Source organism: Panthera pardus, unplaced genomic scaffold (genome assembly GCF_024362965.1).
Source record: "Panthera pardus isolate Hobbes unplaced genomic scaffold, ASM2436296v1 HiC_scaffold_2, whole genome shotgun sequence".
NCBI lineage: Eukaryota > Metazoa > Chordata > Mammalia > Carnivora > Felidae > Panthera > Panthera pardus.
The window spans coordinates 40,442,966-40,460,680 of record NW_026526765.1 but is presented as its reverse complement, the minus strand read 5'-3'; the positions used below and the strand labels follow the sequence as shown (position 1 = coordinate 40,460,680).

Here is a 17,715-nt window from a genome sequence, read left to right as displayed (position 1 = left end):
TTCTGTATTAAACTCTTCTATTTAGAGTGATGCCCTTTTCCTGACTCAACCCTAAATATACAGCCAGAGGCTACCTCGCAGGTGAATAAATACCCTGACCCTGCTCCACTCCCTTCTAGTCTCTACCAGAACTCTCCCTTGCAGACCACTTAGTGTAGACCAGCAGGTCAGCCTCCGGGGCAGAGAGCTGGGTCTAGGGGAAGGGAGGGGACCGAAGGGACGGAGGGGGCATCTCTGGCACAGGTTGTAGAATAGTTACTGTGTGACCATATTTCCAAGAAAATTTGAGAACTCCTAATAACTTCAGCTCTCGATATATAGGAAAAGGTAAAGGTAACAACTTTCTCTGTACTCTCTTTCCAAATAAAAGAGTAGACAAAGTCTTCAAAATGAGTTTCCATGAAAAAGTAAGAAACTAAAAGAGCAGCACATTTGCTGAATGGCTCCTTTGTTTTAATGAAACTGAGTGACATTTAAATACGTTTTATAAAAAAGACTCTACATGGAATAATGGTCTCTATGAACCACCTGTGCTTTGCCTTTATGGAGGAGAGAAAAAAAAAAACTGATCCTGAATTTTTATAAAGAAATTTAAATTAGACATTCAAATAAAAGAAGAAAACCTTATCACTTGGGTAGCTACTTAGCTACAGGAGTAATTAAAGCAATGATTCATCCTATGGAGAATTCTAGCAGAAGCTGGTAATTCTTTCTCTCTATTAGAAACCCTCCTGGGAACCAAGAGAACTCTCTAGAACAGCACAGTTCAATAGCAAAATAATGCAAACCACAAACAGAAGCTGCATACAAAGTTATCTAGAAACCACATTTTAAAAAATAAAAATAGATGGGGCACCTCTGTGGCTCAGTCGGTTAAGTGTCCAACTTTTGATTTTTGGCTCTGGTCGTGATCTCACAGTTTCGTGAGTTTGAAACCCACATGGGGCTCTGTGCTGGCAGTGGGGAGCCTGCTTGGGATTCTCTGTCTCTCCCTCTCCCTCTTCCCCACCCCACCACTCACACTTTCTTTCTTGAAATAAATAAACTTAAAAAAACTTTTTTAAAAAGTGAAAATAGATAAAATTAATAAATAATAATGTATTTTTATTTAACCCAGTATTTCAAAAGTATTATCCTTCCACCTATAATCAATATTAGAAGTCATTAATAAGCTATCTTACATTCTTCTTTTGGTGCTGCGTCTTTAAAATCTGAGGTATATTTTACAAGTACAGCACATCTCAAGTCACATTCAGGTGCTCAGTCACTGGCATGTGACTAGTGGCTACCGTGAGACCGCACAGCTTAGAGTACGTCCCAAGGTTGGGTAAGAGCCTCTCATACAAAGGAATGAAGCATAATATAAAAGAGCAGGGACTACTCTCTGTCTGTGTGTTTCACCAATGTGTCTAGTTCTCCTTGCCTTTTAGGTGCATATGAGGATTCTTCCCCAGCCCCTCGTAGCTGGGCAAGGCCACATGACTTGCTTTGGCCAACGAGATGCGAGCAGACATGACCCATCACCTCCAGTGAGCTGCACTGAAGAGCTGGCGTGGGCTTCCCTGCGCTCTCTCTTATCCTGGCCTGGGGATTGTGGACACTTGTGCTGGTATGGAGGTGCCCTGAGGTTGAAGCTGCCTGAAATGCTGAGCCAACACTTGGAGGGGGCACAGCTGTCCTACATGAGAGGTATGGTGACTTTTGTTCCACTCAGTCCCTGCGTCTCTCAACCGACCTTCTCAAGGTTCCGATAACAGCTCCTCCTCCCTACTCTTTCAACCCCTCTCTGATATTGCTAGCCCTGAGCCTTGCCCACTTCTTTGTGTAAACTGCCCCTTTTGAACCTCCCTTCAGTTACCCCATTTGTGCCATCTGTTTTCTGTTGTGATTCTGATTGATACAGTTTGCTATATTGACCAAATGTGAAATGGGCCTACAGACAGAATAAAATGAAGGGCAGCTGGGTGACTCAGTCTGTTAAGCATCCGGCTTTGGCTCAGGTCATGATCTCACAGCTCGTGAGTTTAAGTCTCGAGTCGGGCTCTATGCTGACAGCCTGCTTCCGATTCTGTGTCTCCCTCTTTCTCTGCTCCACCTCCACTCATGTTCTGTCTCTCTCTCTTTCAAAAATAAACATTAAAAATTAAAAAAAAAAGACAGGATAAAATGAGTATCCTGAAGAAGTAATCCCTTGAATGGGTGTAAATCAAGTTTTAAAGCAATAGTCTACGATAGTTTTCTCACCAATCACACTTACACAACCGATTCTCTTTGGGGGCACCTGGGTGGCTCGGTTGGTTGAGCGTCTGGCTCTTGGTTTTGGTTCAGGTCATGATCTCACAGTTCATGGGTTCAAGCCCTATATCGGGCTCCATGTCTACTTGGAATTATCTTTCTCCCTCTCTCTCTGCTCCTCTCCTCTCTCTCTCTCTAAAAATAAATAAATAAACTTAAAAAAAAAAGATTCTCTTTCTCTTCTTTGGGTAAAGATGTGCATTCATTGTTCCTAGTGATTTGTGTCTATGTGTTTAACAAATCTGTTTGCTTGAAACTGATGGTCTTGATTCTTTCTTGAAATATGTTCCAAGAATTTGCTTACAAATTTATGCTTGGCATAAATAGCAAGAAATCAAAAATAACTAGAAATTGTGGTTAATGGCCATCCTCAAATAAGTTTTGTACCTACAGGCTTGTACCTCAGGCTTGAGTTCCTAAGGAGAAAACTGAGACTTATGAGTTATTGTTGTGTTACTTGTTCACTGTAGAAAGATCAGAGCAATACAAATGAGCACAAAGAAGATAAAAATACCTCCTCTCACAAAAATAATCACCACTAGTGTATATAATTCCAAATGTTTTTAAAAATTATATCATCTTGTCTGAAAACAATTTTTAAATTTGTGTTTTTGACTAAAGTTTGGACTTAATTTCCTTTCAGTAAGTATATTTTTATACCATTATTCATTATAGTAACTGCTTTGTCATTATTATCCCTTTCTGTTTTATTAGCTCATGCCAATTTTCCAATACCAAAATAATATTATATACCTTTGTATTTTCAAGTATTTGGCCAAATTTTCTGCAGATAAATTCTTGGAAATGAGAATGCTCATTATAGAAGGTATACATGATTTAAAAGCTTCAGATAGATTTCCCATATGCCCCCCAGAACACAATCAGTCATTTTATCCTCTTAATAGGAATGCAAGAGATTCCTCTATTCCCACACAGACACCTTGCCAATACTGAGTATTATCTTTGATTTTGGCTCTTTGATAAGAAATAAACAGTAATTTGCTTTAAGCTTGTACTTCTATAGTTACAGTGAGAGAGAAAATATTTCCATGTTTTGGACAATTCTATTTCTTCACTTATTCATTGTACTTGCATTTTGCAGACAAAATTACAGTCTTTGTAAGTTTCCTATTTTGCAATTAGTGAATGTTTAGAGTTGTAAAACTCTCTGAATGCTAATGTTTGAGTGTTTTTGTTAGACTATTTCCTGACATATACTATTCCTTACCATTTCTCTACAGTCCCTACGGCATCAAAGATATGTTTTCATTATAAATGAGTTTATAATGAGAGAGTTAAGTAACTTAACCAGAATGACTTAGTTATTTTAGAAGATGCTACTCATGCTATCCCTCAATCCCCTGTCCACCTAGTGCGTTCATTTCTTGGCTGCCATGATCTTTGGTGGCTAACAATTCAGAGTTGCACCCTTCTCTGGAAAATTGTCCTCAGCCTGTCCCAAATGCCTGGATGGCCTGCACACAATGACCGACTGATGCAGTGGAGATACAAAGGCCCGGACTGCTTGCTTTAAGGCCAGAAGATTCCGTGGTACGTTTGCTCCAGATCTTCCCATAAAGTCGAGTTGAGGTGAGGCTTCACCTGAAACCTCGTCTTTGCCTAGACTCTCCCCCTTGTCTTAGCCTCCTTCCTTCATTCCTCCAGATTCCACCGAAGAGAACATCTTTGATAAGTCACTTTTATAAAATTCTTTCTCTCAGCCACAGCTTCCAGGGAGCCCAACCTAAGACAGCTTGTAAGTGGGCCATTTCATATTCAGACCCAAGCAATCTGACTCCAAGATCTGCACATGCAATCAATACAGCACACCTCGTTCCTATCAAAGACACTGCCTGGGAATGAAGATAGCAGATAACACTCTTTCCTAACCTGTCATTTGTCTGTCACTTATGGTGGTCACCACAGAAAAGTATTAAATGTATATAGACACATCTATTAATTTTTTACTATGATTTCAATTTTTAATGGAATGCTTACAAATCCTAAATATTTTTAAATGTTTATTTATTTTTGAGAAGAGAGAGAGTAAACAGGGGTGGGGCAGAGAGAGAGGGAGACAGAGGATCTGAAGTGGGCTCTGTACGGACAACAGTGAGCCCAATGAGGGGCTCAAACTCAGGAACCATGAGATCATGACCTGAGCCCAAGTCGGACACTCCACCGTCAGAGCTACCCAGGCACCCCACAAATCCTAAATTTTAAGCTATATATTATTCTAGATCTTTTCTGATTTTATTCATATTTATTTTTTATTTTTTATTTTTTTAATTTTTTTTAACGTTTTGTTTATTTTTGAGACAGAGAGAGACAGAGCATGAACGGGGGAGGGTCAGAGAGAGAGGGAGACACAGAATCTGAAACGGGCTCCAGGCTCTGAGCCATCAGCACAGAGCCTGACGCGGGGCTCGAACTCACAGACCGCGAGATCATGACCTGAGCCGAAGTCGGACGCTTAACCGACTGAGCCACCCAGGTGCCCCTCATATTTATTTTTTAAATCCACTGTTTAGTTAGACACTGATATCACAATCATTCTAGCGCCATTAAAGTTTCTATCATTAAATAAATAATTTTTTTTTTAAAAAAAGGGGGGTCAGCACCTGGGTGGCTCGGTCAATTGAGCGTCCGACTCTTGGTTTCAGCTCAGTAGTGATCTCATGGTTCCTGAGACTGAACCCCATATAGGGCTCTGCACTGACAGTGCAGAGCCTGTTTGGGACTCTCTCTCTCTTGATCTCTGTCTCTCTGTCCCTGCCCTGCTCATGCTCTTTCTCTCTCTCAAAATAAATAAACATTTTTTAAAAAGATGCTATCACCAATCTGAACTCACCAATCTGAAATGCTACATTTACTACATTTATTTATACATGTTCTCACAAGCTTGTTTTTTGGCTTTCTATTATTTTCTGCTAATTTCTATGTTAGAGTGCCAGTTCCAAAATTAAAAATTTTTTAAACTGAGATTTTATGGGATATTTTCCTCCATTTTTACTTCAGTTAAACTTTGAACTTGTACCCATTTAAAAATAATTAAAATTTTGTTGAGATGTAGAGTTACATGTACTTTTTGTATGTATGTTATTATTCAACAAAAATTTTGCCAAAAAAAATCTTTGGTACTTTATTTGAAATGTCACTGTTTATAAAACAATTTGAGGAGAATTAGCATCTTATACTACGGAAGAATCTTTAAAAGCACATGCTATTTTTCCATTTATTCAAGTATTTTTATGATCCTCAGTAAAGTTCCATAGTTTTTAGTTATGCTTCATATACCTTAAATGTATTCTTAGTTTTTATTGTGGTTTATATGTTTGGAAATGTTGGTTTTAGTGATTACTGCTTATATATAAAGGGGTTATTGATTTTTTATATTATAAGCAAGATCTTATCAGTACAAATAGTGTCAATGTAACTACTTGGATTGTAGTTAAGAATATCCCTGGTAAACAATTTTCTATCTTGGAATATTCAATTTAATTTTAATTCTTCATACATATAGTCACCATATGTTTAGTTTATTAATAAGTGAATTTATGCTCTGTTGTGGGGGCAAGCAAGATTGATCATCTCTCCCAGATAGAAGGCCAGGCTCTTCTGTTCTAGTGGATTAGGCACCTGCTAGAACGGTTGGCCAAATTGTTACATTTTAGCATGATCCCTACCTAGTTCCACCTATGCAGCTGTTCCCATGGAAGTGCAGTGCAGTATGCCCTGCTGAACTCAGGTTCTAGGGTTATTTTATGAATCACAAAAGAAAACTAACAAGAAACAATGTATTGATGGCTCATGTGCCAGATACTGTACATATATTATCTCAGTATTCATTATAACTATTCATTCATTCATACAAGAGTCGTTATTAAACACCTGCTATGTGCCCAGCTCTCAACTTAGAGTTTAGCAGTACAGAAAGACTCAAAAGCAGTTATAATGCTATATGCTATGTGATAGTAGAAACACAGTGTTTCACGAGTACTTAGCAGAAGTACCTAATCTAGGTCTGAATTCACAGGGAAGTTTCAGGATGTGAGCTCAAAATTGAGAGTTGGGGGAGAACCAGAATTATGATAATGTTAGTAGAAGCAAGGGAACTTTTCTTCCTAGTAGAAGAGAATGTGCCAGGCAGTGGTACTAAATTTGCAAAAGTTAAGGATGGGGTGGAACAAGGGAAGGAGAGTGATAAGATTTCAGGTTACCCCAAATTGCCAAATTAGTGCCCTGATTTTAGAGTGTTAAGAATTTGGCTGGTGCAATTTAGCAAGACAATTATCCAAGCGCTAGTGGTCATAGATCACTGCTTATAAGCAAAAAAGTATTTTCTTAAAGCAGACTCTGTTGTTCTCTATATACTTGGAAGTAAGCCAGCTTTAACTGGAAATTAGTTTTCTTTTTTTTTTTTTTTTTAATTTTTTTTTTTCAACGTTTATTTATTTTTGGGACAGAGAGAGACAGAGCATGAACGGGGGAGGGACAGAGAGAGAGGGAGACACAGAATCGGAAACAGGCTCCAGGCTCTGAGCCATCAGCCCAGAGCCTGATGCGGGGCTCGAACTCACGGACCGTGAGATCGTGACCTGGCTGAAGTCAGACGCTTAACCGACTGCGCCACCCAGGTGCCCCTGGAAATTAGTTTTCTTAAAGAGACAACAAAATAAATGGTGGAAACTGAGTTCTACTGAAATTTTTTGTTGTTGTTGTTAAGATTTTATTCTTAAGTAATCTCTATACTTAACATGGCGTTTAAACTCACAACCCCAAGATCAAGAGTTTCATGCTCCACGGACTGAGCCAGCCAGGCACCCCACTGCTGAAATCTTTATAGTCTCATGGTCCTCAAGAGACAATACATAATCAATCCACTGCTTTTCTACTATATAACCAGAAACATTGACATTCAACTCTGGATCCCTGAATCATTACTGGTCCCCACCTCAGCTTTACTCTGCTAATCCTATATTTTAAGATTTGTTATTTTACCATCTCACTCTTGATTCCAATTACTGACATCTCCCCTTCTCCCTAAAAGGGTCCCTGAAATAAACCATGGTATAGAAATGGAATCACCAAACTGAGAAAGGGAAAGATAGGGCTGGGCTTTAGGAACCTACAGTAACCTGGGACTTGAATTCCATCAGGCTTGTCTTTCCTTTCTTCCTCCTCTCAGGATGGAAAACCATGTTTTTTCCCATATGATCAAGATATGACTACATCTTTCAAGCTTTAAGTCTTACATCTTTAACCACTTGCAAGACACTAACTTGATCTCCTGCCCCCAATTCCAAAGTCCCCAGGAAAAAGGCCTTTTTAGATTAGGTACCCATCCCTGTCCAGTAAACTATAGGCGGGGAGATGAGTCCTTTTATAATATCTAGCCGCTTCTGTGGTAACCACATGGGAGAGGAGTATGGTTCTCTGAAAAGGAGGAGCCTAGGCGCTGAAGGATGGTACTGATAAAGGAAATGGGCAGGTGTTGCTACCACATTGAATATGTACGCTAAGCAGCTGGTTACAAAATGAGATTTTGCCATTTGATATCTTTCAAATGTCCCCTCCACCCAGCTTCCCAGAACCAAAATTACACCATTGTGTCAAGGCATTCGCAAAAAAGCAAAATGCCTTGGAACATCTCTGGCTTCACGTTGTACTCCCTGCCCTTCCTTACTGTACTTCAGCCAAGGGACTTGTTTCTGTTCTTCAGATTCCCTCTACTAATTGCCACTTGGGACTTTTAGAGCTACTGTTCGCTCTGGCTAAAGCACCTCGCCTCCCAGACCTTCGTATGGCTGGCTCCATGAGGCTCAACTGTCACTTTAGAGAGTCCTTCTAGCATTATCAATTTGAAGTAGTCCTCCATCATATTTATTGTCCTAATAACATTTGTCAAGATCTGAAAATTTGGGGTTTACTTGTTTTTTCATGATCTGTAGGAAGCTGTAAGCAATAAAAGACCCAATAAAAGTTGCATCAATTAGAGTTTATTATCTCACTTAGTAAAGATGTTCAGAGGTAGGTAGTTTCAGGGCTGGTTATGTAGTTCAGCAATGCCATCAAGAACCTGAAATTGGATCTTTCTGCTCTGCCACCTTCCAAGAGTGGTCCATGTGGCCTCTCATGGAATCAAGACAGCTGCAGAAGCCTACACACATCCCAAAGTAGGACAGAAGGAGTCGGAACTTCTTGCACATCGAAGTGGGGAGGAAACCCGGAAGCATCCTTCCACTGAAGTTGCAGTGGCTAGAGTTTGGTCAGGTATCTAAACCATAGCCTCCAGGGAGGCTGAGAAAGCTCGTCTGGCACTTTCAGCTCCTTCCATCATGGAGGTGAGCTCTGATAGTAAGGTAGGCAGGGAGGGCAGTGGCCAATGGACAAGCAAAAAACAAGGTCTATGACATGGTCTCTGACTTTTTCTGAACAATGGAAGTTTCACAGGGGAAGGGGCCTGACTCCAAGCCACATCAGACTGATCTTAACAGCTCTGTTAGCCTATAAATTCCCTTTATTGTTTAAGCTCCCATTTGAGTTTTATCCCATTATTTACAACCAAAAGTATCCTAAGTGATAACCCAACACAATCTGATATACTGATGTAACCCAGGCAATCTTTGGGCAGCACCAACAGGCAGGGCCGGCTATGCATAAGGCACCACAGGTGCAATGCCCAGGGCCGACAATATATGCAGGAGCTCATGCAAATGTTTCATTCTTATTTTTCTTAAAATTCTTGGGGGAAAAATAATAATCCAGGCTGGATTATATTTGTTTTTTCTTCCAATGCAGTTGTACAATATAATCTTTTATATTTTTGTATGGAGGAAGGGGGCCACCAAAGTAAAAGTGCCTAGGGCCCTCTAAAGTCATAATGTGGTCCTTCTTTCATAAACCATGATTAGATTATAAATTTATCTTGGGAAGTCAATATAGGACACTTTGGAATTGAGAAAGATATTAAGGGATTCTGGTAATAGAAAATCAAGAAAATAGTCCTATGAGTCAGAGGCTTTTTTAGACACACAGTCCTAGCCAAGATGTTCTAATGGGAAGTCCTGAAAACCCAAGGGCTAGCGAGATGCTCCTGGGAACTAGAGAGAAGGAAATATTAGAAATGTGGGGACATGGGCCACGGAAGGAAAGGAGGAGAAGGGAAGAAGCCGAAAATGGACAAAGGGCATACATATAAATAATTTCTGAGTATTAGCAATGGACTTGGTTATAAACTATATAGATAGGGACATTTTACCTGAGGACCATGGCTGCTATTCTAGGGTCCCAGCATCTCCCCACTTTTGGAACAAGCTCTCAGACTGTGCTTGTGAATCCGTCTGCAATCAACATCTGGGGTAGATTGTGTTATATTGTGAGTTACTGTGTTCTGTCCTTTTCCTTATTATTATAATTTCAGGGTCCACATGTGGTAAAATTAAAGGGGAAAAAAAACACCCCGCCAGATTAGAGATTTGTAACTGTGCTTTTATTACTCCTGGGAGGTTCTGGCTACTCAAAATAAAGCACAGGAAAAATGTTTTAAGAACGTAGTCACTTTAATTTTAAAATGAGTGCAGCGGCTGCGGGATTTTGCAGCACTGAGCTCCCTCCACGGCGCCATCTCTCACGGGCTTCTTGATTCTTGCAACTCGACAGTGAGAGGGTTTGAATAGGTCATCTCTAGGGCTCCTTCCAGCTCCAAAATTATGCCAACTTTGCAGATCATGTAGCAAGAGAGTAGTTTTGTGGAATGAAACACAAACCCAAAGAGTTGGAGGTCTGGGAAGGCTCAAACCACCACCAGGCACAGCAAGCAGTTCCTTCACACGGTCCCGCTGCGGGCAGCCTTTCTTTAGGACCAGTGCGTCAAGTCCAGTGGCCCGGCGCGCACCAGCAGCGCTGCGGAAAGACTGCGCGAGGTGATCGCGTGGTGTCCTTGCCTGGCTATTCGAGGTGCACACCAGCATGCAGCCGGGGACGCTTGCTGTGGCTGTCCTCTTAGGACCCGCCGCCGCAGTGCTGTCTCCCTCCCGATGCACACAGACCACTAAAACTTCCCTGGTTCTTTGTCCAAAAAGGATAGCAGATTTGAGATCCTGTGCCCACATTTTGCTGTTCAAAAATCGATGCGTCCTCTGCAAATGGATAGTGGTGATCGTTGCACAACATTATGAATGTACTTAATGCCACTGAATAGTACACTTGAAAATGAGACAATGGAAAAAGAAATCGATTCAAAAATCAATGATTCATTCTTTTTTTTTTTTTTTTAACTTTCTCAGCCCATTTATTATCAAAATCCTTATTGTGTGTTTTTCCTAGAAGTTCCGTGGGCCATATCTCCAGGGAGTGTTAGAAATGTAGGGCTGTTAAGGAAGAATGCTGCGACAGCCACCACTCTGTGTGGGAGTGAGAGGCTGCCAAGGGCTATTCTCCACACAGGGGTGCTGATAGCTAATCTCCACATTTTAATTGTGACGCCATTTGAGCATCTTTGTTCCCAAGCTCCTTTGTTCCATCTTCAAGCAGCTGCTCATTGAACCTGATGATCTGCCCACGTTACTTTCCCAGCCTTCAAAAAAGAAACCAAACTTCGGTCTGCTTTAGCTTTCGTTTTTTGTTTTTTGTTTTTTGTTTTTTTGTGTGTGCCAAATATAGCATATGGAAAAGTGCATACACCAGATGTGTACTCTAGTGACTAGTTATTAAATGAACGCTCGCGGAGTTACCAGTATTAAAGAAATAGAAAACTGGCGTGTCCTAGAAACCCCCTGTGAGTCTCTACACTTTTCCAACCTCCTCCCCTCTTCCTGAGTAAAGACTTAGTACCATAAAAGCCAAAAACAAACAAACAAACAAAAAAACCCAAACCCAAACCAAACCTGCTTTGTCCTTATTAATTTCACCAGCTGTGTATACTTCACCTAACATCGTTCTTGAACTTTACAAATGGAATCGTGGTGTTGGATGTAGCTTGTTCTTTAGCCATGTCCTTTACCCTTTTAATGTATGGATCTCTTTTGTACATTCATTCTCTATTTGTGATACCTTTAGAGAAAACTGAGCTATGTCACGCGTTATTGCAGTGCTAAGAGATTAATTGCTTCCTAGTATTTCATTATTAAAAACTCTCTCTACTTCTTCTGTTACACTGATATAGCTGAGCAGGAAATGAGATGTGCCTTTGCCCAGGGGTGACATTCAGAATAGTTAATGAGTCAGCAGGGGCACCCATCAATCAGAACAGACACTAGGGAAAGGCAAGGTGCTATTATAATGGGCTAGTCTCTACTAACTGCACATCAACCCTCCCTGGGCCCTTACTGTTCCCTCTACTGGCATTTGCCTATCCTTCAGGGTCTATAACAGGGTCCCAATCCCAGCTTAGTCTCAAACTTAACAGCATAAGTTGGACAGGTGACAAACTCAGTTTTCTTATCTATAAAAGGAGGAGGTTGGGTTAGGATATTTCTGAGGATTCTTCCAGATCTAAAGTTCTGTGACTGAAAGGGTCTCATTTATTGTATCTGTTATATGACACTCCTCAGTCTGTACATTCCTGCTGTGTTCAACTATTCACCGGATAAAACTAAGCATCAAGATATCAGAATCAGGCCCTGATATAAGTTCTTTATACCTCTGAGTCCTTGGAAAGTATAATTCATGGAATCTGTTAAATGAGTGTTTGATGGATTAAGTCCCACTTCTGTGATGCTACCCCCAACTACTCTGATCTGTTCTATTTTTTTCTGAAATTCTCTATCAGTCACTTGACTTCCAATCGTAGGCTTCCTCTTAATTTTTCATTCTATGAAGTTAAATTTATTTAATTTTTTTTTTTAATTTTAGAGAGAGGGTGTACAAGCAGGAGGGGAGGCAGAGGGAGAGAGAGAGAATCTTAAGCAGGCTCCATATTCAGTGCAGAGCCCAACGCGAGGCTGGATCCCACAACCTGCACTGAAATCAAGAGTCAAATGCTCAACCAACTGAGCCACCCAGGTGCCCCTGAAGTTAAACTGTTAAATGCATAATCTCATTTCTAAAAAGCAAGACAACAAATTCTCTGGGAAGCCTGCACCCTCTTTGCAACAATACCAGAACCTAGACTTCAGTAATGTCCTATGTTTATTGAATAAATGGTTGGCCCTGTGCCATAGAAACATGACCCCTTCACCTAGAAGGGTATCGAGCACTGGCTTAATCCTTTTGGGCTGCTATAACAAAGTACCATAAGACTGGGGAGGGGCTTAAACAACAAACATTTTATTTCCCACATTCTGGAGGCTGTGTCTTCATATGGCAGAAGGGCAAGGGACCTCTTTTATAAGGGCACTAATCCCATTCATGAGGATTCCACCCTCAGGACCTAATCACCTCTCAAAGGCCTCACCTCCTAACACCATCACATTGGCCTTAGAATTTCAACATATATATTTGGGAAGAACACAAACATTCAATCTTTAGCATGCACTGCCACCACTCAGTATGATTTACGGTAAGAACCTGCTTTGGTTTTTCCACCTTGGAACTAGGCAGCATAGACCTTTCTGTCAGTCTGGGCAGTGTAAGTATCATGACACAATGTTCTTGAGGTGGGACTTGGAGTTTCTTCTTCATTAGCAGAACTCAAAAGAATGTCAGCTCCAAGTGGAGAAAACATCGTCAGAAGTTCTGGGTTTTCCTTGTGGGAGTGTAGAAGGACTCACTTTTCAGCCTCATCATGACTCTTAGACCTGCTATGACCCATATCTCAGCACCTCTGGGTGTCTGTGGGGTGACTGAAAAGTCAGTCAGCCTGGTGAGGCAGCTGCGTGCCTGCTCTGGCCAAGCACTAGACTATTTATGCAAATTAAAAACAGAAGTCTATAAACTGACCCCAGCTGTACTACCTCTAACGATTGCAAGCTGGACTCTTAAGTATGTTGTTATTTTTAAAGTCAGTCATTTTCCAGGCCTGCGTTTTGTTTTACCATAACACATAGGCAGTGAGAATTTTCCATCAACTTTAAAAGACGGATGTAATAGACCCTTAGGGCAGCCTCTTCTGTAAAATTGTTGTGATAACTTCAGTGTATGGGAGTTTCGTCTAGCCCCTTTATTACATCTCAAGGATTTTCATTCTTTGTGCTAAAGATGCTGGAGAGAGATTGTGGTCAAGATATTTAATCAGAGCGAGTGGAATGAAGGAGTCAACCATCCCTGTGTTTCCTGTGTTGTATTATTTAGGCTTAGTTTGGTTTGCTTTTAAACTCGCCTTTGGTGCTAAAACATACAGGATGACAGGGACAAGGACTTAATATGGAAACATCTGTTCAATGGCAGAACACACTAAAAATAATATAGCAACCAAGAGTCCTGGGGAGAAATCAGAACTTAGAGGGTGTAGGTGCAATGATTATGGAGCACCTTTTTTTTTTTTTTTTAATGTGAATAAGCCACCACTTTGGTGCCAAGCATCTGATCGTGGCCTAAACTGTAGCCCTGGCTGAAATAATATCTTCCTGGAGAAGTTATAAAAGTAACTGCAGACCATTTAGAAGATACCAGAAAGGTATTTTTAAAATTTACTTTAATGAGAAATCACTCCCAGAGACAGCCATCATGCCTATGCCCTCTGTTCACGCTACTAGTCCATTTTAAAGATTTTTTTTCCCCCCAGATAATTGTGTAGTGTAGAATGGAGACTAACTTAGCAGGTCCAAGGAGAATGGAGATTGGATGGGAAGACCCTGGGTCCAAGAAATGTGTAGAGTGGCTCTCCCTCGGTCCACGGACTCTTTGGGGCAGGCCCCGATGGTGACCTAACAGCAAGGCCATTCCAGTGTGGACCTGCCTCGCCTCACACTCCAGTCCCACACCTTGAAAACCCAGGACGCTGCATTTTGGCACCCTAAGGCAGACGGATGATTCAGTTAGGGAGCTCTTAGAAATCCCAGCCGTCCCTTGTCTTCATCTGCCCCGGACTCATCGATCCTACCAAACTCAATGTGAGCTTTTAAGACACTACTGGTAGTTAACAATACTGCCTTGTGTACTTGAAAGCTGTTGTGGGAGTAGAGCTTCAAAGTGTTCACCATTTGTAACTCTCATCTCGCCTTGTGTCAGCACTCAGGAGTTGTGTGTCCTTCAGGACAAACAACTATATTGAGTAGTGCTCCAATGCCCAAGACATCCTCTTACAATACTCAGAAGTCTTGACCCTCTTTTCTCACTCTCAGTAGCAGTTAGAAAATTTCAGATACGTAGGGAAAGGCCTGCTCCTAAACTCCCTTTGTATGTTATAAGTGTATGTTCTAACACCTACCTGATATTGCCATATCTCACCTAGATACAATATTAGACCATGGAGGCATCCCCAAAGTTCTGGAGCCATCTTTGTCTCCCCTGTCCATTGTCCCCACATCTAATCGCTTAACCACCTCTTGGTTTTGCCTTAGTAGTTACCTTCCTCCTCTACTCATGCCTATTACCCTGGTCCCCAACCTCACCTACTTACTCCTAGGTGGGTCTCAATACCTTTACACTGAGCTCTCTGATTCTAGACTCTTCCCCTACATTCTGTCCTGTTTTCTAGAAACAAATACTATTTCTACAACATTCCCTGAGGAAACTATAATAGGTTCCTCTCAGAGCTTGATCTCCTCAGCAATGGAATTTAAACCTTCTATCAACCTGCCACATCTTATCTGGTCAGGGTGCTCTCACAACCTTATTTTGCCACTCCAGTCAGGCTGGTTCTTCCTTAAAGGCCATGCTCAGTCCTGCCTTTTCCAGTCACTTAGAATGTCTCATCCCCTCCTTTAAACCAAGTCCTCTATCTCAAGGCCTTCTTTCTATGTCCCCCCACTCTTTTGCAGCATTTGAATTTTAGGACTCAATAGTATTTCATTTTTTTTGTACAGTCTAGACCTTAATTGTCCTTCTGCTGGGACCCAAGTAATCCTTGACTTATAGATGCAAAAATTGCTCGGAGCCAGATTGCTCTGTGCCAGATGCCATTCTCAGTACTGTATGGCTTTACATGTATTAGCTAATTTAATCCAAGTAATTCTAAGGAGGTAGGTTCTATTATCAGCAGTTTACAGATGAGGAGATTAAGGAGATTACTACGGAGAAGTTAAATCACTTGTCCAAAATCATTCAGCCAATTAAAGGTGGAATGTGAGTTTGAACTTACATGAAATTCATCTCCAGAATCCAAGACATTCTGCATCCCCTTAGGAGCAGAGGACTTTTTGTGAGACCACAGCAAGCCAGAGCACCCATCACACAGCACATCTTAATATTGAATTGTTTTCCCCTAGGAATCGGATGCAAATTTATGCATCAAGTATTAAGCTACCCTATTTTATGAGGTATGGGATTGATGCTGTCACAATTGCATGTACAATCTTATACCTGAGGTTCTTCCGATTGAAATCTTTTCTGAGCAAAAGCATATTCAAGTAGTATAAGCATTTGCCCCCTGAAGAGACTACTCTAGGTTTTGATCATTTGATGGATTGCCCGCACAGCATTTTTCTTTCCTTGGGACTGATTTAACTTGCTTAATTTCGTGCTTGTCAAACACAATGAGCATGATGAATCCTTCTGAGTTACAGATTTATCAAAAACATCTGTTAATTTACTAAAAATGCACCATGGCCTGGATTGTCCCTTACAAAAGCAGGATCTTGTTCATCTGTGAACAGATTTCTGTTTCTTTCTCAAGCGTTACATCTGTGATTTGTGAAGGTTGGGACATCACTTAGTATCAACTTGCGCGTTTAAACAAGTCATTCTTACCCTTCTTTGTTTTTTCAATGCAAGGGATGTTTTAGTCTTTTGTAAAATTTAGCGTATCGCTTTTGATGTGATACAAAACAGCATTTCCTCCCTCGGGGTCCCCTGACCCAGCAGTGTCCATTTCTGTTTTAGAATTTCAGACAAAGTTTTGTTTACCGGCAGCCTATGGTGCATTCTACACAAAAATAACAGGAAATTTTAGTAACTCAAATAGAACTACCAAAGGAAAAGTAAGACTTGAGGAGATTACTACCACTCTCCTATTCCTGTAAAATAGAAATAAACACACCTTAAAGTGACCAACTATCTCATCCCAGACTCAAGACAAAGGCCTTTGTCTGTAATAAGAATAATCCTCAACAGAGGCTTTCCTGTGTAAAAACAGGCTTGTGTTGTCACATGTGTTTCATTGGTTCATATAATTCTTAAACATCTTGAGAGTAACATATCAAGTTTAGGATTCTGGTATGTCAAATCTTTTTCATAAAATTACCTTTGAAATTTGAGAAACTTAACAGAAGACCATGGGGGAAGGGAAGGGGAAAAACTGGTTTCAGAGAGGGAGGCAAACCAAAGGAGACCCTTAAATACAGAGAATAAACTGAGGGCCCATGGGGGTGGAGGGGAGAGGGGGAAAATGGGTAATGGGCACTGGGAAGGGCGCTTGTTGGGATGTGTACTGGGTGTTGTATTTAAGCGATGAATCGTGGGAATCTACTCCCGAAGCCAAGAGCACACTCTATGTTAGGTAACTTGACAGAAAATTATATTAAAAAAAAAAAAACTATAAAAATAAGTAAATAAGAAAATAAAATTACCATTGATATCCTGAGAATGGAATACTTTGTTATTGCTTTGTACCATAAAATACCCTGTGAACATTATCACTCATACCTGTGAATGATATTCCTCTATACACTCAGTGATTGCAGCCTTTTCTTGAGAGATTTCAGGAAAGAAACAAAGGCCCACTTTTTCTCCCATCAGTCATAATAACCAAACATTTAATAAGTGTTAATTACTTCTCAAAAAAGAATGTTAGGGCTGACAGAGAAACAATGCAATATTCAATTTCTTAATTTTTTTAAGGTTTTTATTTATTTTTGAGAGAGAGAGTCCAAGTGGGTGAGGGGCAGAGAGAGAGGGGACAGAGGGTCCAAAGCAGGCTCCATGCTGACAGCAGACAGCCCAGTGTGGGGTTCGAACTCACAAACCATGAGATCATGACCTGAGCCGAAGTCAGAGGCTTGACTGATTGAGCTACCCAGGCACCCCTCAGTTTCTTAATTTTGAATAAGAGTTGCATATGGCTTCAGTATTATTATAATTTACTTTTTTATCATAAATAAATGGTTGACTTATTGAAGTATATGCTTGTAGAAAAATAAAATTGTTAATCATGCTATGACATGACTGAGTAATCTGAGCCTCCAGCCTTCTTGTCCAAGAGTTATCACATGAGGGATCTAATACTTCTTAAAAGGGTATAAACTGAGTTTTCACTTAATATTAGCAAGAGTCTGTACTGTTATGGAACAGGCAACATTTGCTACTTTTCTTCCTTTCTAAATTTGTCCGGAAAATATGAGACAAAATAGCTATTTTTCCTTGATAAGAGGGGTCAATCAT

The 17,715-nt window shown here is 40.6% G+C and overlaps 1 protein-coding gene across 3 annotated transcripts in view; it reads left to right on the top strand.

The window, feature by feature from the left end:
• Window positions 1-17,715, top strand: part of ARL15 (ADP ribosylation factor like GTPase 15) — a 553,398-nt gene that overhangs the window by 119,492 nt on the left and 416,191 nt on the right. For all 3 annotated transcript variants that reach the window (XM_053906989.1, XM_053906988.1, XM_053906987.1), the window contains one exon: window positions 1,431-1,689. In XM_053906989.1, the coding sequence (XP_053762964.1) occupies window positions 1,437-1,689 (253 nt within the window). In that variant the 5' untranslated portion in view covers window positions 1,431-1,436. The remainder of the gene's footprint in view (window positions 1-1,430; window positions 1,690-17,715) is intronic.